This window comes from Acipenser ruthenus, chromosome 33 (assembly GCF_902713425.1).
Source record: "Acipenser ruthenus chromosome 33, fAciRut3.2 maternal haplotype, whole genome shotgun sequence".
NCBI classification, from domain to species: Eukaryota; Metazoa; Chordata; class Actinopteri; order Acipenseriformes; family Acipenseridae; genus Acipenser; species Acipenser ruthenus.
Window position 1 is genome coordinate 4,723,217 of NC_081221.1, and position 22,092 is coordinate 4,745,308.

At 36.6% G+C, this 22,092-nt stretch overlaps 1 protein-coding gene across 1 annotated transcript; it reads left to right on the forward strand.

The window, feature by feature from the left end:
* The first annotated feature begins 17,046 nt into the window (after positions 1–17,046).
* On the forward strand, positions 17,047–21,609 carry LOC117433522 (protachykinin-1-like). The gene is made up of 5 exons (XM_034055845.3): positions 17,047–17,312; positions 18,459–18,555; positions 19,286–19,318; positions 19,741–19,794; positions 21,018–21,609. Exons 1-5 carry the CDS (start codon positions 17,199–17,201, stop codon positions 21,068–21,070), a joined length of 351 nt encoding a protein of 116 aa, XP_033911736.1. The 5' UTR covers positions 17,047–17,198; the 3' UTR covers positions 21,071–21,609.
* Positions 21,610–22,092: the final 483 nt, after the last annotated feature.

The following is a 22,092-nucleotide window of genomic DNA, read 5'->3' on the forward strand; positions in this document are numbered from 1 at the left end:
CATTGGATTAGCCTTTATGGTTGCATGAAAACTATCCATTGCATGTTTTCAAATGAAATGACCCATCCCCCTTCAATCAGAGACATGAAAGCAGCCAGCTTTGTTATACTGCAGTCGGGTGCTTTATTTGGATACAGAACATTGCATGATTTGGGCATTACCAAAAAAGTTCACAGTTTGCTGAAAATACAACCCTGGGAAATAAAAGAAAATTATAACCATCATAATTGTGCTGAACAAGAAATTGAAATACCTACAATTCAGCAACAGCAGGTAAATCAGTTTGTAGTTAACAACCTGATTTAAAATACTTTAAAAGGTACCTCTAACACCATACTGAGCAATCAACTGAGTTCTGTCCCAGATGGAAGTATTCAGCACAGTCAACTGAGGCGCTTGAGAAGGCGTAGAGCTGCAATGTTGTTATAGAAACTGGCTGATTGAATGCAAAAGGCAAATAATAAAAAAAACCCAAACTACCAGAACACAAATCAAGACATGTGCATTAGAGGCTGTCCAGAACAGAGTGGTTTACAGGGGAGGGCGTGGCCCTGCATTAGCTCAAACGGCCAGGTAATTGATTTTAAACTAATGAAAAGGAATGAAACAGTCTGTTTTGTCGCTCACTAGAGGTTTCCCTGGAGGAATAGGCTACAGGAGTAGTGTCAGACTCCAAAGGGCAACACATTAGAGCTGGTCACAGATAAGGGCAGAAACTGCTGGCTTTTTCATCTCAATGACGATGCTGGCTGATGCTTTCCATTACACCTTTGCCTGTGTGAAAATGACATCCCACGATCAGTTTTGCCCCAGTCACCTTTTCTTGGGCGACGTGTTTTATTACTGGTAGACGTGTGTGCTATGTTGTCCACTACTGTCAAAGGAAAGTTTGGAAAAAAAAAGTCTGCTAAGGAAGGGACCATTTTAGAATTTCAATTTCCTTTTAATCTTAAATTAGTCAAAATCCTTTTAATCCTTTTAATGTTAAATTAGTCAAAATCCTGAATTCGCTCAAACTTTTTGGACGATTCTATCTGCCATCTGATAAGGGGAAGAAGTGCTTACTTTGAAGAATCTAGTCAGAAACACTGAGATAATATGTATAACCTTTGACGCCTTTCATCTCTGGAGGCCTGGGTTCAAATATAGCTCAGGGCGTAAATGAAATGAATGAGATAGTTAGCTCCCAGTGGGCATTAGCTCACATCACCACCTTACAATTCAGCCCAGTACTGAAAGTCAGGTTCACGTCAGCTGTGAGGGGAAGGTTTATTAGCGCCTGCCAGCACGGTGCTTGACAGCAGCCAATTAATAGTAATTAATAATAAAACAAAAACGGTTTCAACACTTCACACCCCCGGCAGAGCCAGACAGACATGATTCACTAAATAGCCAATTTAGAGATCTGGCCACATGAGAGTTCATTGAAATCTTTGAATAATTATTAATGACAGGCAAAACAAGTTAACCAAAATGAAGCTCTAATCTTGAGTATTTTTTATCAATCAGAAACTATCCTTGAATGTCGGAGAGTGGGGGTTCTTTTTTGAGTAAAAAGCATTTGATATTATATAGCAAGGATAATCAGCAAGTGAGACAGGACATAACGTAAAAGTATGAAGTCCTAAGATGGCTTTGATTTTCCTTTGCAGTACCTATGCAGAACCTTCATTGTTCTTTTTACCCTCTAGAAAAGTAATACATATTTGAAAAAGCTGCTTCTGCCTTAACTGCAGCACTGTTTATACTAGTGAGGACGAGATTTTTCTTCGACACACACAGCAATTAGACGACATGTGTTTTCAACATACCTTTTGCCTGCCCCTGTGCCTCTCAACAGAAAAATCTCTAACTGAGCTGGATAAAGCTCTGCATGTTTTCCTGTTTTAAAACATTGGTCCAGAGACCAGTACAGTAAAAAAATAAAATGTGTATTTCAACACCATATAGCCTAGACAAAGTCATTTTTTAAACAAATGTATATGAATATCAAATCAAAGTACATGTACAATGCCTGAATACTATCAGGTATGAGTCTTTATTATTGGAGGCAGTGTGGTCTAGTGGTTGTGGTCCAGGGCTTATAACCAGAAGGTCACCGGTTCAAATCCCACCTCTAGCACTGACTGACTCACTGTGTGACCCTGAGCAAGTCACTTAACCTCCTTGTGCTCCTATTGTAAGTGACTCTGCATATAATGCACAGTTCACAGCCTACCTCTGTAAAGTGCTTTGTGATGGTGGTCCACTATGAAAGGCGCTATATGAAAATAAAGATATTATTATTAGTAGTATCAAAGTGATGTAGACAGCTATTATTGAAAGAGCAGTTCTGTGTCAGTTTCATCGATATGACAGACAGGCCCTTTGAAAGTACAAGTTGGCATCAATTTCATTCAGTGCTTGCAGGCTAAGCTGCTGTGCTGAAGTTTAAAGGGTAAAGCTTTTATCACACTGGGTTTATCACCGGATATACCGAACCCTATAGTGGGGCTGTCAATTCCACTGTAATATAACATAAAATGATCTCGTTTGAAAACCCAGATGGGTGCGATTTATTTTAAACATGCTGTCATTATATGGCTGATTGTTTTGGCACAATACTGATTCCAATTTTTTCAGTTTGATGATGCATATTTTAAATATTGTAGCTGTAGTAATTGCTATGTTAAATATAACAGATACGTTTTGTTTTTTAAATTCCCGTTTAATTTTAATTTGAGTAATTGTTGAAAAACAATTGAGAAAATAGTGGGTTACACACAAGGGACCCACAGCCCTACAAATGACACAGTTACGTTTCAGGTTAACAAAACCCATGGGAATATGGATTCAAACAGTCTGATCAGAGCAAGTAACCTGAAATGTAATAACCAGAGGCTGCCATTGATTCCAGGCTGTAGAGTTAAGTGCTTTAGACAGGCAAATCATTCCAAAAGATGTTTCATTAAGACTCTGACATGAAGCAGATAATCCAATCTGTACACCCTGGTCATTTAAAATAGTGAATGGGTGCAGCGGTGCCATTAAAACGCTGCAAGAGGAGAAGAGCCTGGCATTTACAAAAACGTTTAAAGTTGTATGGAATAAAAAATACAAAATTAATTATGCCCCTTTTAACAAATCATGTGTGTTTGTTTGTTTTTTACTCTCTGCACTGTAGTTAGTAGTTTATGTATTGGAATCAGTCCAATTTAAAAACAATCAACTCTCAGTCACTATGGCAACAAAAGCAGAAAAGTGCAGAGTAAAAGAGGAATTTGAATGATTTTTCAGCAGAGTAAACTTTTTAAAAGATTCTTTATTGGTTTATAATATGAACAGTTTGGAGGTATAGGTCTAAGCTAATTTGATACTTCCTATTCCTACTATAAGGGCTGGCAATACTGTGAAAACCATTAGCAGGGAAATCACCAGCATGGGGTTATGGGAAATGGAACCACTTATAAATTGTTGAGTCATCTTGACTTCCTTTTATTTAAGCCTGTACAACAACCAGACTTACTGCAGCACACTTCGCAGTCCTGAAAGCATGGAAAGGTTATAAATTGCCAGTTATTATATAAATTATTATTTTTTTCAATATTGTCATTACTAATGCACTACATTGAAGGAAATATTGAATGAATTAATGCATGAATCCTTTTCTCCTATACTCTGATTCACCTGTTTATATAGAAGAAACAATATTATGGATCACAAGTTAATGACATCTTTGTAACTAGCTGCCTCGTATGGATTTTCAGATCACATTCAGTTCACATCTAGCTGAATGTTCTGAGTGGGATAAAAAGGTAATGAAGCAGTTTGAATAGAAGCGAGCTAGATGACGCTATTCAAAGCACTATCGCACACTCTCTCTCTCTCTCTCTCTCTCTCTCTCTCTCTCTCTCTTGAGGATTTCACATTTCACTTTAATGTCTCTTACTCAGAATACCTTTCTTAACCAAATAAAAGGCTCTTGCCACAGTAATTGCCCTCAACCAGTGCAACAGCCATTTACAAAATGCACATTGCTTTTAAAGGACCCATCTTTCATCGCAGGCACCTGTCGAAGTCTGTCCAATTAAGTGCCCGCTTTAAAAAAAAAAAAATCTACACAGAGTGCTTTTTCAAACAAAATAAATATGTACAGTTATTTGCGGGTCTGCAACAAGATAGTTCTCTCACTTTATTTTGAGTGGGGGGCCACTTTTTTTACGGAATACATTTTAGTGAAAGTTGATAGTCCACAAAATGGTGTTTTGTGCAGCTTGCTTCAATGGTTTTTAATAATGTGAATATCCTCCATGTGCATCAATACACTGCAAAGCACTCACCTAAGTAACACGTTTATTTGAAAGTTAGGTTATTGGCTTTTCTAGGGTGTCTGGTTTCACTATTTTAAAATCATATTTTGCAAACCTAAATATATGACATAAAGGGTTATGTTGACTGTCAACCAGTTTTCAGATGTGGAAATGATACTTATTGTATAGCAGCTTCACACATTCCAGGTTTTACCAGGAGCTTGATTAGCCACAGTGTATAGGTAACAAGCTCAGATGAGTCTTATAAAACTCATAGTAAAACCAGGAATGGATCAAACTGCTATGCAATGAGAGTCTTATTTCCACTTAGTACAATTACATCATCATCATCACAGGATATCTCTTTATAGAATACAAGTTTTATACAAAAATAAAATACTGGATCCACAAAAGCAGAATCAGCAAGATAAAAAAGAATTTATGTGTAATAAAGTGTTTAGCGTGAACTACAGAGAGTTTAGTGTTTAAAAAAAAAAAAATATGTGGTAAGGTGTTATCACTATACTAATTTTGCACAAGAGTTGTTAAACTGTTGGAAACTAAATGAGAAACACAGAAAAACAGAACCAGTGGGGAATGGATCATAAAAGTATCTGTTTTCATCATTTTGTTCTTGATTGGTCTCTCGATGATCCTGCCTACCAAACTGAATCCATTATTATTCTCGGAAGCAAAGACAAAACACATTTAAAAAATACTTCAAATCTTTCAAAATAAAATACAAAAAAAAAAGATTCATTTTTAACGTGGGACTAACTCTATAAGTGATTTTCAACAAGGGAGCTTTCTACCACTTTAACCCAGGGCTCTTAAAGCGGCAACAGTCTATGTATCATTTATGAATATACATGTACATGAACGCTGAGAGGTGAAACTCCTTTACTGGCGCTACAAACGTACTCACAGTCATTAAGTGAAGCCCAGTCTAAATGCCTCCAAGCTATAGTATGATATATGTTTAAGTGTCCATATGAAGTCAATTCATGGGGTATTACACATGAAATGCAAAGTTTCCTAATACAAGCTGTCTGATGTTCATTCCTTATGCACAGATGTTCGCCATCCTATAACTATTAAATACCTTTGCTTCTATTTCTAACAAACCTTGATTTAGTCAGTTGTATTTTCATTGAAAAGAAGCAACCGTTTGATGAATAGAATACCGTTTGTGGCTGAGATATATGGCAGATTATGAAATCCTCATTTTACTCATTATTACTCAGAAAAATAAACTATGCATGTAAACTGTGCATGCTATGTAGCTTGTACAGTTACTGGAATTGATAAACCATTACTTTTGGGGTTAGGGTTAGGGTAATTTTGTAATTGTAGTTGAACCTTGCAGTTCAATTGCAGTTCGATTACACACCTTTCCAATCATTCGTAGTCCCATGTTGTGTTTTATTTTCCACCACTTTTAGTGCCACCATTTGTTTGTTATATTGTATGTTTTGTATTTGTACTTGTGATTATTGCTTGGTTATTTAGAATAAATAATGTGCGTATTTATTTATATTACTTTTTAGTATAATTGCAACTTGAATTACAGGAGCATAATTGTAACTGTAATTTAACAAAATATAATTGTAATTGATAAAACCCTCTATTATTATTATTATTAATTTCTTAGCAGACGCCCTTATCCAGGGCGACTTACAATTGTTACAAGATATCACATTAGTTTTACATACAAATACCCATTAATGCAGTTGGGTTTTTACTGGCGCAATCTAGGTAAAGTACCTTGCTCAGGGGTACAGCAGCAGTGTCCCCCACCTGGGATTTAACCAACGACCCTCTGGTCAAGAGTCCAGAGCCCTAACCACTACTCCACACTGCTGCCCTGTTATATTAGTGTCGATGCCTCTGTGCTGTAACCTAACAGACACAAGCCATTTTGACCCCTTTAATATACTTGTATGAATACTGTGTCAAATGTCTGCTGATATAAGAGGGTGCGCACTTGCCAAATGATCCTCAGTGTTAATACAGTGGCACTACAATGGTAATGCAATCATTCTGTACTGAGGGGCAATGGCAGCACAAGAGCAGTTACAGTATGAGACTGCCATTGGTCAACACCCTGCTACCCACAATGCTATGAACCAATACACACTGATCATTTATTGTACTGCTATGCTATCAGCTCCTTGTTCCAAACCCATTGCATTGCCATTGCGGGTAATGTGGTGGTCTGCCAGTGATTCTACTTGGTTTCTTCAGGGTAATAAACTGGTATTAAAATGGTATGGGATTTTTCTTTTTTTTGGAGTGATAAAAATTAACTTACAGAACAACAATGGAATCAACAATTAAGTACATGTACTGCACCAATATACTGCATGTGTGTACGGCCTCACTTCAAGTTTTTCACTAGTCAACTATTACTAGATGGCACCCACCCAATGAATTAATCTAAAGCCCCTTTTACACTGACACTCCTACCTGGGCCACAATCCCACGTAGTGTGAAACTACGTACCTGGGTCTTACCTGGGTTGACCCGAGTCAAGCGAGACAAAATGCAAGACGTCCATTGTGAGCCGGTGCAATAACAAACAGCCACGCCTGCGTGAAGGTTTCACTTACGCAAGGAACATTTCTGTTTATTCTGTTTAGCCATATTTCTGTTGATTGAGACACAGCATGAGCCAGATTGCGGCAGGAATGTAGAAATATTTGCTCTAATCAACACTTGGGGCGACGGTTCAGTCCAGAGAAGCTTGGCTGGAAGCGTCCGTAACAAGCTGCTTCCGGGGCATTGATACGCATATTGTGCACTTGCGTCTGTCACCCAGGTCGACCCTGCTTCTTCAAGTGTGAAATCATTAGCCGAATCGCACCGGGTTGAGACCTGGGTAGAGCATGCCAGTGTGAAAGGGAGTCATTTGGAGGGTCTGTTTTTTAAAGAGGTTAATGGAAGATCATTGTGTGAATCATTCAATGTGTGTGTGGGTTGGGGGTTCAAGTGAATACATGTATGACTAGCGTTTTGGCAGTCATCTCTGTTAACAGTGCATGCTGTGTAAACCAGGGATACTCAAATTAGATATCTTTATAGACTACCATTATGAAGTCCACAATCATTTTATACAAACTGCTTGTCCCCTAACTGGTCTGATAAATGTGTGCTGCAAATGAGTCCCTGTCATTCTGTAACATATACGAACAGTTGCAAATCAAAAGAACAAAGCACAGCTGATAAAAAAGCCCCTGTAGTCAATAAAAACACAATATAAATAATTATGACTCACTGCAGATGTATGTTATTTATCAGTCTTGTAGCGCTTTGCCCTATAAAGCCAGGCTATTAAAAAATTCACAGCAGACTAAATAAATTGCAGAATAATTGGTGTGTGAAAGGACGGGTGTGAGCAGTAGTTGGAACACATGCTAATTATGAAAGTGCTATTTCGCTTTTATTGTGCATATAGTTTCACTTACTGTTCTAACAATGCCATCTGAAGATTGACTGAACACGTGCTAATTATGAAAGTGCTATTTCGCTTTTATTGTCAAGCTATTGTTGGATAAGTATTCTATAAATGAATAATGTTCTTGAACAAAAAAACTCCAGTGATTATTTGTCTTCCACTGTCATCACACATACTCCATTTACCTTGGTTACTCTGTTTTACAGGGTTTGCATAGGGTTTTATGCAGATCCTGGTAAAGTGTTCCAGACTTAAAACAATATGTATACTATTGTATTGGCAGGCTTTAATATACCTGCCTGGAAACCCATTTATTTGGCAACTGTTACAGCCTAGAGTCAGCACAGCAATTTAATTTTCTAAATGACTTGCCCTGCTAGAGCAATCACCACTTTTCTGCCTGTTTCAAGCTTTTTTGCTAATTAAACAACACCGCACAGACACTTTTATTCCTGCCTCTGGTCTTCAAAATATACCACAATGCACAATTGGTGAGAGAGCCGTATACAACAAAAGGCAATAACAATACAGGAAAAAACAGCAAAACAGCACTCTGCATTTTATTTAAATATTATTCCATTACTATTAAGCTCTACTAAAATGTGTGTCATTAGCAATGATGTAATACTATACATACAGGGGATGTATTAAAAATGAGAAGCACCTGCCACAACACTGTCAATCATGTGTAGGGAAAACCTAGGCAGCCAGAACAGCACTAAATGTTTAAATGATTACTGACCCATTATTTTGTGGAAGAAGGAGGTTTCCACAATTGGTGGTCTCAAGAATTGGTCACTTAGTAATCGCTGTTCCTTAGGAAAGACGTTAACAAACTTTCTTGGCTTGATGCCCCCTATGACACCATGCACCCAATGAATTCATACAAAGTGAAATGCTGTTCTCTTATAACCCCCTCCCCCCCTTTTTTTTTGTTGTATAATGGTACATAGCGTTATCCTGGAAGATCAAAAATGTACAATAGAGCTGACAGCAGCGTTTATGTCAATAAACTGATCTGCCAGCCTGGGGAACATTGCATTGTCAGGAGTCTGTCATTTGAGAGAGAATATATCTGTATGCACAGCAGCCTTCCTGATACTATCTTGCATCCCCCAGTTTAAGAGCCGCTGCCTTAGGAAACATCTGAGCCAATTTCAGAAACAACACGAGTGTTAACTCTCACTTAAATGTGGTTTCTTAAATCCTTACTGTGGAGAACAGCAATCCACACAAATCCAAGTGCTTGTTTCAATTGGAATGGCAAATTAGCTCAGTCAACACCAATGCCCCTCACCTGTGGAGAGCTCAATATGAATAATCGGATTGTGAAGCTCTCCAAGGGTCCTTTAGAAATATGGTCTATTGTCACTTTTTTTGCGCAGTCTTGGATATACAATCTCATGCACACCAAGTGTGCTACATATACACCCCTTCTTTACTTTGAGCTTAATGTAAAAACAAATGCACTTAGCTTCCATAACAGAAATTATGATTGAATAAAACATGTTACCACAATAATTAAGCTGTTCCTGCTTTTTCTGCACAAGCTACTCATCAACACAAATTGAGAGCAATCATCAAATACCTCTTCCAGCATTTTAGGCTGTTCTGTTGTGGGTTTGACATCCAGCAAAACAAAATCTCTGAAGCCGTAGTAATCTAATTTAAAACAGCATAGTCCATAGTGCATTTTATGTCATACTCTAATCATTAGGTCAGCCCCAGTCCTCAACTCTGATGAGATGGCCTCTTTTGTATGATGTAATCTGTTTAAAATGCATTTATAGTATAGCCATGTCTGCTATCATCATCAACCTGTGTTATATGTTTCATTGTACAAATGTGTCATTTTAACAGTAGGAAACCTGCAAGAATGCTGAGGCATACATACCATGTGTTTTAAGTATGCTGAAATTGACAATGGCTTTTATAAATTGCTAAGATGTGGGAAAAAAAACCCAACACAAAACATCAACTAAGGTTCTTTAATTTTTACTGTCCCTTCTGATTTATGAAATTTGCACTCATATTGAGTGGATCTTACTGTAATTACTAAAATTCTGTGTTTTTTTTTTTTTTTTTTTTGCAATAAGAAACACTCAGATTGATTGCAAACATCATAAAAAAACAGTAAAAATAGGATTCTTTTTGTTCAGAAGATTTACTACAGTAGTTAGAGAGACAGTCATCTGCTGTTTTTTGGTTCATTTCCTTTTACAGAGGTTAAAGGGAGCCACCTAACTTCATTAGCCACCCCATGAAGCATGGTATAACAGTATAATCAAAATGAATCTTTTGTTTAGCTTGACAAACAAATTGCAAGTAAATGAAATTACGTGATTACGTTGTCAAAAGACTCCGTCCTTCAGTTTAAAATAATCTATCTTAGTATATTACTTGGTTTTATAGGGTCTGATTCACTTTAAAAATACTATTGGGATACTAGTATAATGCCTATGAATTATGCTGAAAAACTTGAGGCAGGTCACAGCATTACCAGGCATGACATGTGGATCTGAATGAATCTGAACCTGATATGATATGGTTACGCACTGGAACCTATAATGCAGTGGGTTTCATATGAACATGAACTTCATACTGTCATATAGATCTATCAATGACTTTCTAATAGTAAGAACTAATCTCATTTTATTTAGACAGTTTTGGTAAAAAAAAAAAAAACATGTTTTAGGGACTATTATTATTATTATTATTATTATTATTATTATTATTATTATTATTATTATTTGATATGATTTAAGTTTCTAATTTGTTTGACATTTCTGACATTTCTTTTAAATTGACAAAGAGATAAAGCTAAAACATCTATTTATGGCTATTACCGAGTATCCTTAAACTTTTTGAGAATAATGAAAAGTACAGTAAATACAGTTGTAGAGCCTTTCTGAAATAGAATATCACATGGTTGTAATATCAGGTTTAATAAGCTTTTCTTTATAGCGCACAGTACCACCCATTGGCTGGATGTGGTCATTGCAGAATAGATCTTAAAAGGGAAAAATATATAATAAACTTCTACTTCTTAAATTACATCTTAAGGGAACCAAGAGTGCAACTGACCTGTTTAGAAATACATGAGCTGTATTTAAGTCACTACCTTAACCAAGATGGAGGAACTTTCAATCTGTCTGTAAGAATGACAAGCCACTTCTCTCCAGAGACCAGGTGCAGCAGTTGTCCCTATTAAAAAGCACGCCTGTAGGGCATGTGATTTCTATTTCTGCAGACGTGGGATTTCTTTTCTTAGGATGAAAGAAGCCTTGTCGGGCATGTCAGAAAGAGTCTTCAGCAACAGCAGAAAGCAGGAGTAATGAAGGTTGAAAGATTTACCCTATTGCTGTAGCAGCTACTCCAAGGCTATGATGATACATGGATGCAACTTTCTTTTTTCTTTCTCTCCCATCCCTCCCTTAGTCTAAAATTGCTCTATTAAGAACATAACGATCTGTTCTTTCTCATGGAGAAATTGATTTCTGAATTACTTTGAGTCAGCTTTCACAGCTTTGGGTAAACATGCAATATGAAGCTCACACTTTTGAGTAAATGTGCCATCCTTCCCATGACTGATTATTGTGTTATGCAATCGATGACATGGACACTGCAATATATACAAGCTCCATCTCCCTGTTAGTTTCAGCCATGATGGGCAATCTGATATTATAAAACTAACAAAGATCTGTGTTAACAAAGTGTGGTTTCGCTTGCTGCTTAATATTTAATGATTTAGAACCAAGGGCTGATGTATGTCGTTTAAGCTGTCCTATATCTGATTTGTGGTGCTATACAGTTCATTTTCCCTGGTTCCATTCTGCTGGATGCTTCAAAACCCATTAGAACTGCAGTAAACCCTCTATTTTACTGTGCTACAGTGCTGAGGTTTCAGCTGTTTAACTGCTTAGTGGAACTGAATGGATCCTATCGCTGACAGAATCACATGAGCAGTTACACAAGTGTTAATGAGAAACCGATCAATCCAATATCTCACCTCTCTACCCCCAACAGTTTATGAGATACAGTGCCTGAAATTTGAGGACAAGAAAAAATAAAGCCTTGACAATCAAAAGCTTGAGAACCATTGATGCAACACGCTGTTTGTGGTTTACATTAAAGGGTAAGTAGCAGGGTTCTGAAAAATATAGCGTCTCCACGTGTTGATACAACTGTTTAAATAACGTACCTGTAATTTCTCTTTTCATTGTTAACATCCTGACAACTTTTTACACTTATAACTTTTAAATCTGTTTCAAAGCTCTTTTCAAAATGGCAGCTTGTGGCAATGTGGTTTGCAGTGTGTAGATGTAGAGGTGATGCACTGCTCAGGAACAGACACAAGACAGTTCACGGTGAAAAGCAGCTCTTTTATTTGGCTGGGTTGCATGGTCGCAACTCTTAAATAATAATAATAACTGGCCCTACACAGCAATGTGTACGGCACAGTTAAACCACTGGGTTCAGTCCCGAAATAATAATACTAATAATGACACACACCTTATACACACATGATCACAAGGCCAATAGTGAGTGCTCCTAGTGCAAGTGGTGATTTAATACAATAATCGATGACAACAGTAGCGCAGTGTAGTCCGGGTTTGATGCTGGCTTAGCGGACAGCTCCCGGATATTTAGCCATCTAGAATAACAAATAACAAGAGTTAAACACAGACAAGAAAATATGAACACTCACGGTACTTTTTCACTCGTACGTCCGATACAGGTCTTTCCATAACCATAACAAAGGCACAGATTGCTTTGCAACATCCCCTGAGATACCTTCAGTCACGCCCCCTTCGGTAGCGAGTGCAATCACGTATGCTCCAATCCTTGACTGACACATCACCTACCGCATTAAGGTGATGACTTCTGGTATTGTGACTCCGCCCCCTTTCTGGATGGCCAACTTCCGACTGACCCTGGAATGAACTGCCAAACCATCCAGTACGGGACACACTGTTCCTGTTATACAGCGCCCTCACAGGTTGGGAGGGAGATTGTTGATTAGTATTCATTCGCTCTGTCGCACAGCTCTAGTGCACTATGTTTTGACAACAAGTGCTCTAGCTTTTCTGTTCTGTACCACATCATGGATTGTTATTGCTATGTTACCTGTTTGACAATGGGCAATAATTCTTACACTAGCAGTGCACTAGAGTGGCCATTTTGAAAACAGACTTCAAAGTTATAAGTGTAAAAAGTTGTCTGTATGTTAACAATGAAAATAAATTACAGACATGTTATTTAAACAGTTGTAGCAACACCTGGGGATGTGTAATGCTATATTTGTTTTTAAGTACCAAGTACAGTTTTACAGTGGCTGGTTGAGGCCATCAGAAAAAAATCATTGTTATGTTGAGATCATGTCACAAGATCATTTACCTCGTGATCATGAGAAAACAGAAGTCACTCCTAAAACAATGCATTTTATCCTGGAGAGCAAATGTTTGACAATACATACATACGTGACTACATATAAACAGTTGGGAATCTGGTTAAGTCGAGATGTAGGAGGAGAAAATATTGAGTTAGACTTTAATTTTTGCAAGGCATTCTGTCAAAATATTTTTTTACATACAAGACAGTAAATAGAAAATCACATATTTACTATCTGCAGAAATGCTTTTTGCTGAATACAAGCATGTTATTCTATAAATGAGATTTGAAACGTACCTGCTCAATATTGTTTTGTATCATGTTCCGTAAAACTAGAAGGGTGCGAGTGGCCAACTAATGACACCGAGTGGGATTAAACTTGTCAGTAATACTGGTGCATTGCTAAGTGGTGATATGAGGCTTCAAATTCATTTTTTTTATGCTTTAGATTAAAAAAAATGCTTCTTGGAAATGAATCCCGTGCTTTGCTGTATACCACTGCATTGAATTTGACCTACAGCACTGTATGTAATTAGGTACCAGAAACCAGTAGCCAGGTTAATCTATAGGTTTGTATTTGAAATACAGTACAGAGCTGCTTAACCAAAGTCTATCACCCATATTTTCAATTAACCAGACAAATACCTGGTCCAAATAAAACATTAATGTATTTTCATGCGTTAGACGTTAATTTGGGTTTCACAGGCCTTGCAATACAGTAATACTTGTTACTTTCAGCATGAGGGTTAATTATCTACAAAATCAAAAACAGACCAAGAGGCGGTAATACTACTGTATTATAACTTATTTTATTAATAAGAAGTCATTCAGTGGTACTTTTCTTGTTTGGGGAAAACACTCTTCAATTACTTTGGTAAGGACCTGTACTACTAGTCCCACAGATCACAAACTTTCCCTAACATATCTGTCAGAATGAGAAGACTGTATTGATGGTGTCCAGGCGGACTCCCTGTCTGGCATTATCCCAGACTGACCTTGAAAAGACAACCTGATTAGCAGCTACCCCGTGACACTCGCCAGGCACAAGAAATAGAAATAGAAATCTGGTGACAGTTAGAGATTGAAACAGGTAGTGGCCACATCCAATTTCACCTTAATGTTATTGAGACTGCCTCATAATGCAACATGACAGGTGGGTGAATGGAAGAAAATACCACGGATTCAACCTAACTTACAGTAGCTGTTGCAGCATGTCTCAGAAGGTACAACACTTTTAAGCAACCCTCTCTGCTAGGTCTGCACCTATAGACACCAGTTACAGACCATGGGGGGACCAACATGCAGCAGGCGGTTTCTTTAAAGTGCTGTGCATTCAGTGATGTTTAAAAAGTAAAGAATGCCACAAAGGAATTAAAATGAGCATTGGAGCATTGACTTTCTAACCGTTGCAATTACGCCTTTAAAAATGCATCCAATTGGCATTCTATTGCGTTAACCATGCATTTAACGTTGTCCTGTCCCCTTCAGTCGCGATTTTGTCATTTAACCTAAACCTGTGTATGTGATTTCTATGAGGGTACATCAAGTTGCCCTGACAAAATATGCATTATAAAGTGTAGCATAGATAAGTTAACAGTCCAATTTACTTCCCCTATGGGAGTAATTAACTATGACAATAAGGTACTTTGCGTATTGGAGTGAACAGAATACTAAGTTAGTTAGAAGTCGTCAATCTCATTTGTTGTTATACTGTTGAACATGATTTTGGGCCACTGCAGTTTTAACAATCCATGCCAGTATTTCCGAGATATTTACTTGTAAGAGCAGCATGACAGTCGTTACATGACAATACATGTACTAGTGTTTATAAACGCAGTAGGTTTGTAGAAGACAGCCTTTTTAAACAGAACCGTTAAAAGTCTGCTTTATTCATATTTGAACCAGAATTAAGTTAATTATAATGTAAATACACCTTTGCATGATAGTTGTATTAACTACTAGGTTTAAACGTTAACCTGCTTATTGAATCTCTTTGTGATTGTGCATCTCTTGCTACAAAAGCCACTGTCCACGGGCGATCGTTTCAGTAATAAAGTATTGTATTGATCCACGTGAACTTTATGGGATGAAAATAAATGTACACAATTAAAATGTCACCGTGTGATAGATACGGCACCTGCATTTCAATAACTGTGTTTGACAGCATCTAAGTTATTAAAGCAATACAAATCAGCAACCAGAGAATAGAAAGAACACGCCTTTCGGCATGATAGACAGGCTACATGGCAGATCGGCTAAATAAATAATAAAAAATGCAGGGCAAACTTTTCTCTATGTTTTAGTCTAAATGGCTTTCTTTTTCAAAATAAAGATATCAAGCTTTTCGGTTTTGTCTCACAATCCATCATGTTGTTATTCTTTCTCTTATTAAATGTAAACGTGCAAACCTAAATACTGTCTCTTCTCGCCCTCTCCGTACTGTACACAAGCCTCGTCCCGGATCATTTATATGTTGCTTGTTTGCAAGCAGAACTATTTTAGGAACCATTATTGGTCATTTTATGCATGTATGTTTTTAAGCGTGATCCTGAAAACAAAAATATTAGTTAACATCTCCTTTATAAATGTTTCCAATAATAAAAGCACAGCAAAGTGCAATAAAGGATAGTGAATGCAAGGTAACACATTGGTAATCATTGTAAAGTCTAGAGAGGTATGACAAATCATAGTAAACTGTAATAAACGCATAGTATAATCATAATTGACATGCACCGTGGTAGAGTTTTATAAAGGTTGGTTTTACAAATAAATATATTTTTTCATGAAGTTTAATATATACTGTTAAACTTTTCATGATCCATACAAGAATGTATAATTTATTTATAGATGATTTTGCACGATCATTAATTAAACATAACATTGATTTTAATCCTTTTTAATTATTAATATTGTGGAACTTCAAGGCTTGCCTTCGATAGCTACATATTATTTTGTTTATTTTTACTCAACGACTTCAATTTTTGAAATAAATGTGTTTGAATGGTTCTGAATTTCAATCCTCACATCGCATCTATCCCTCAAATGAATGAAGACTCGTTAAGCACAATGATTGAGGTGACGTTTACCATTAGTCTGAACAACATTGTTGGTACAATCCCTACATTTGATGTATTTGAAGAAATTAATTGACAGCAGTTACGACATGTGTTCCTATCAGAAATATCATGCATATACCAGTATGCCTAATAGTTATTATATCAGCCAACAAGTCCCCCAATACAGAAGACAAATTATGACATATATTGTGATAGATGCGAATGTTATAGGGATTGTATAACAGCTGCCGTTTTCACATTTTACCATACATTCAGAATAGTAAACAATTTCTCTGCAACACATCCATCATGGATGTTTTACAAATAGTTGTCAGTCGGATGTAAAATAATTGCAGTTTGGATTATGGTTTAAACCAATCCATCTAAGTAGAAATAAAGCGACAGAACTGTCACTAAAACGAACATGGGAGGTTGTTACAAATGGAAAAATAATTCTTCGTAGCGCTGAAGTTGTTAAATCCGAGGCTGAGAGCAACAGTCATCAGGAAGATAAATTATGTTTCAATTTCGAATAATTTATTAAATAACAATGGGGAAAAACATCTAATCTCTTGAGTAAAGTCCGGGATGCACTGAAATAGACCACTATCAGCTGCAATGAAGACATCTTTGGGAAAATGATCAGATGGCGTCTTAATCTTCAATCAGTCATTTAACTTAAATAATACATTAAAGAAATGAAAGCGAAAAGGGGACGGTGATTCATTGATACCGTGTTTAACATGTGTGTGTAGTGGAGGGGGCGAGGGAGGTGGGGTATTACGGGGAGGACTATCCTTTTAAAATGATCTACGGATCTTTGGGTATAAATAGAAGGGGCTGCGTGTAAATGATTAGATAGCTTTACTCTCACAAGTACCTGGAAAGTTAGCGCCAGAGAAAAGGTATAGGACGATTAAATCTGTTTAACTTTTTTTCTAGATATTTTTGTAGAGTTATTTTCTAAAGCTCTAGCATTCTTAGTATATTTTTCTTCTCTGGCTAGAAATGGAAAGTTTGAAACTTTTGATGTTAGTGGTGGTGCTTTTTGCGCAAGTTTACTGCGCTGAAGAAACGTCGCCGAGTCAGGAGCAAGAACATTGGCCGGCAGACAACTGGCAGGTAAACTATTTTTATAATTATTCTTTTGTTTGATTTCTCCTTGTCTGTCTGAGTATCCTACAGCTGAGGTATGGGTTTGAATAAGGGTTATACATCTAAGGTATCCCCTGCACAATATTGCTTGTCAGATGGAAACGGTTGTGTTCGGGTATTCTAGTGGTGTAGTGCAGAATAGTTCAAAAACGTTTTATACTCAGAACTAAACACATTATAATGATGAAATAGCGAAAGTGGTTTAATGTAATACTTGCTTATTGTTCAATCACCGTTCCGCCTATAAATTACAGCAACTGGAAATATATGCTTCAGATTCTCAATGCGAGCCAACATTTCAGCACCTGGATAGCGCTTAGAGATTTGTCTGTTTACAAACTGAAGTGCTGTACCGCAAAATCTAAAATCAAACAAAGCTGGATTTCTACAGCGCCAGGGAATCCATGTGGATTGCTACAAAAGCACTTATTTTTTAGCCATAATCAAGTAATAACTGTATTCACCCCAGCGAAATGTAATCAAATCTAACTGTGATTTACCACGGCTAAAAGCAAAGCTTTGGTTAGGGTAGAAAAGAAAATCAACCAGACAAAGAGAAGGAGACGTGATACCTTTTATAGGACTAACTAAACAATAATTAATCGCAAGCTTTCAAGACCTCAGAGATCTCTTCTTCAAGTGAAAGTAGAAAAGAGAGGTTGGTGTTTACATTCAAAGATGGCATCAGAACTTTAACAAAAAGAACGCATTTTGAATCACATATTAGCCAGCGTTCTGTATTTCATGTACGTACAAAGTGACTATAAAATATTAATACAATTTTACAGTCGAGACTTTAGAAAGTGGTTTCAGTAAAATGAAACTATGACCAATTCAAACTGATGAAGTTGCGATTGCATGCACCTTACACAAAAGTGTTTGCATTTTAAGTTTGTGTGACATCTTACAGTCAACACAGTTATATTGATGTCATACAATTCTTTTTACAAACAAATACTAGGTTTTAACAATTGTGCTCAATCTAGCCCAGTTCAGATGTTTGCGCGATGTTTAGATTTGTTTTGGAAATGTAACAAATCGCACCGGTAGATAAACGAACAGAAATACACCTAATACGTGTATTTCAATGTTGTATTGTTTGTATGGTTTCAGGAGGAACCCCCGGAAAACAACCTTGCACAGCAAGTTGCAGAACTCATTAAGAGGTCAAAATATCATCAGTTCTACGGACTTATGGGGAGACGCTCAGGTACTACAGGGTTGTTTTCTTCTTCTTCTATAGTGTAGAGCCAGTTGCATCGTGGTCTGTACTGTGAGCGGTGAGATATTTTGACAGTAAGATTGTCAAAATACGTTTTAGAACTCTGTCATTTACATTTTCTTATGTTCAAATTATATTTCTTCAGATTTTACTAAATTAAGTTTGCAGAGATAATTATTGCCTGTGTCTTTTAAACCTCTTCACGGACTGCTTTCCTATTACAGAATTACAATCAATACCTATCGTTTGATGTTTCTGTATGTATCCTTGTTTTCTTTAACTATTGGAGAGGTTTTTTTTTACTAAGCAGTTTCCAAACAAATAATAATATAATAACAATACAGAACGCCTGCTATCCGATGCACTTGAACACGACTTGACGGTCTGAACAGCATCTGTGTAAATTACTGTATATTAAAACACAGAGCTTCTGTCTATGTTACATTAACATATTTTACGGTTAGCAGGCATCAAGACCGAAACGGTACACAAGTACACAATGAACAAGATGCTTCATATTGTCAATTTGTCAAGTTTATTTAATTTAACCTTTTGAGAACTGGAGTATGTAATTCATAACTCTAGGTCGCTCGGTTTGTGCAATATCAAGGGTCTACAAGGTTGAAAAATATTTGAAGACAACATTAGGAGACAACCAAATAAATAAAGTATGAAATAAAAGCTTTGATGCTCATTCTCACTTTTCTAACCTTTTTAGGTGCTCCACAGACTGTGCCAATGGGTTACAAAAGTAAGTAATGTATTCTTAATTTTTAGAATAAATGTATGAGGAAAAATGTGTCAATCATTCAGTTATATTTCCTATGTTTTTTCTCTTTACCTTCTACATCTCTATAATGCAGCAGCAAACAACACCAACATAAGATACTTGTTTTGTCAGCACATTATAGCTGTCCACTTCCATTTGTATAATGCAGATAAGGGATAGGGAAATATGGCTAAAATTACTTTCCCTTTAAAATAATAAGTTGTAGATCACTTTTGATTTTAACATAGCATATAGTGACACCTGGTGGTTTGTATATTGTTCTTTTTGTGTCCACTGTAAACCTTTTAAGAAATGTTTTCTACCGGTGTCAGCTCAAGTTGTTTTGATGTTTTCAAAGTAGTTTCCATATATAAAACCGACATGATCTGTTCATTTTCCAACAGGACATAAAGGAGAGATGTTTGTAGGTCTGATGGGCAGGAGATCCTCCAGTGGAGGTATGCACATGTAATAATTTGTTTATGTGCACTCTAAAGGGTAATTAGCCCATTAAAAAAATAAATAAATGTTAAGCTTGATTTTAAAATTATCTTTGCAGAGGGTAGCAATATATTGTAACTTGAAAAATGCAAAAACTAAGCATTATCATTTTAGTTAGATTTAGTCATGTTGCTGTAGAAAAAAAATACACTATTGATCCCGCCTCAGCCACTGACATTGTGTGACCCTGAGCAAGTCACTTAACCTCCTTGTGCTCCGTCTTTCGGGTGAGACGTAATTGTAAGTGACTCTGCAGCTGATGCATAGTTCACACAGCCTAGCCTCTGTAAGTCGCCTTGGATAAAGGCGTCTGCTAAATAAATAATAATAATAATAATGATTAAACCTATAACATCACACCATTCTCCACAGTACAGTTATACAGTTTTGTGAGGAGATACTATTACACACAATAGGCTACAGGTGCTCATTTAAAATTATAATTCTAAAGCTAATATATGCATCTTTGTCATGGGATGCTATTCCACATGTACTGTCTTGCTGAAAATCATGACAGTTGAATTTTACATTAGCAATGCCATGTGTGATGTTGTTTTTTTACATCAATTTTGTGCTTGCATCCTTTGTTGGAGGATGCATGTTACTGACATAACTTGGTTACCATGCAAATGATTTCTGAGTGATTACTAAGGTTTTTTTTTTGTTTGTTTTTTTTAAATAATTATATTTCTTTACTGTAGGAGTAATGCTTGGTGTAAGTAAAGAAACAGCACTCCTAGTGTAAGAGTGGTGCATTGTACTAGCTTTAGGTCTAGACTAAGACCAATATTTATTTATTTCTTAGCCGGCGCCCTTATCCAGGGCGACTTACAATTGTTACAAGATATCACGTATTTTTACATACAATTACCCAATACAGTTGGGTTTTTACTGGAGCAATCTAGGTCAAGTACCTTGCTCAAGGATACAGCAGCTGTGTCCCCCACCGAGGATTGAACCCACGACTCTCCAGTCAAGAATCCAGAACCCTAACCACTACTCCACACTGCTGCCCCGATATAATTTGTGTTGTCTCACCATAAATGTATTCTAGGCTACAAAAATAGTGCATGCTTTATAACTGATATCACAGCATCGATTTTAAGTGATACAGAGACTTCAGTTGTTATAAATAACATATTTTGTGTAACTTACTGGTTTATTTTGCTTTTTTCTTTAGAATTATCAGAAGAATGGGACAGACCTCAGTATTATGCCAGAAGACGCAAATAGATTCTAAATATCATTTAAACAAACCGCTCCTTGTACGTCTCCTCTTCCTCCCTCCTTTGTTCTTCATAGCTAGTAGGCCAACCTTTACAAAGCATAAACTAACACGAGTAGGCTTGAAAAACCTTTTTGAAACATCAAACAAACCTTTACTGAAACAAACCTTTAAGAAAAAAATGCACACTGTAACTGAGCATCTACTCACTGACTTCATTGAACACCGAGAATCAGATAACTGCTTTAGGAAATACAGGGTGACCCAGCAGTAAACTAGGGATGCTGCATTTAGCTTTGAATGAGTGATCTTTGGTTTAAACCCTGCTGCTTTTCTTCCCTGATATAGGTAGAAACAAGACCTCTATTGAGAATATTAGTTGGGACATAGTAAGACTTGTGATGAATTAAAGTAATCCAGCCACATGTCTATCTAAATTTTAGAGCATCTAACTAATTGAATGCCACTATACAGTTTTAATCAGTACATTTACATTTTTAAGGAGTCTTTCTTTTAAGTATTTTTTTTTTTTTATAAAAGGTTAAAATCAGCAAAAAGTTAGCTTAGACTAATAAACCCTCCTAAAAAGGTTTCACGAATGACACAATTGATTTATTATTTATTCAAAATGGGTTTAACAAAACATGAAGTACATTCCTTGCTTCAGAACTGGATGCTGTAGCACTTGAATATATATATATATATATATATATATATATATATATATGAGAGGAGTGATCTATTAAGGACTCGCTGTATCCACATTTCTAGGGAATGTAACCAGGTCTATACTGAAATTGTGACAAGCTACTGGGGCATCCCCCTTGCTCTTCAAAATAGTACCACATCATTTAAAATGCACCAGATCTGAATCCCATTTCAGTAAGGGTCAAGGGTTTTTCTGGAGGATAACCTTTTTAATCTCTCCATTTATATTATATATATAATTATACACACACACACACACACACACATATGCCTACTGCTGTCTTAATCATATTTCCTGTGTTTGCACTACCCTTATTGAGGA

Coding starts and splice junctions, on each gene's coding strand:
- LOC117433522 (XM_034055845.3), top strand. CDS start 17,199: ATGGAAAGTTTGAAACTTTTGATGTTAGTGGTGGTGCTTTTTGCGCAA. Junction 17,313..18,458: donor GGCCGGCAGACAACTGGCAG/GTAAACTATTTT, acceptor GTATGGTTTCAG/GAGGAACCCCCGGAAAACAA. Junction 18,556..19,285: donor ACTTATGGGGAGACGCTCAG/GTACTACAGGGT, acceptor TAACCTTTTTAG/GTGCTCCACAGACTGTGCCA.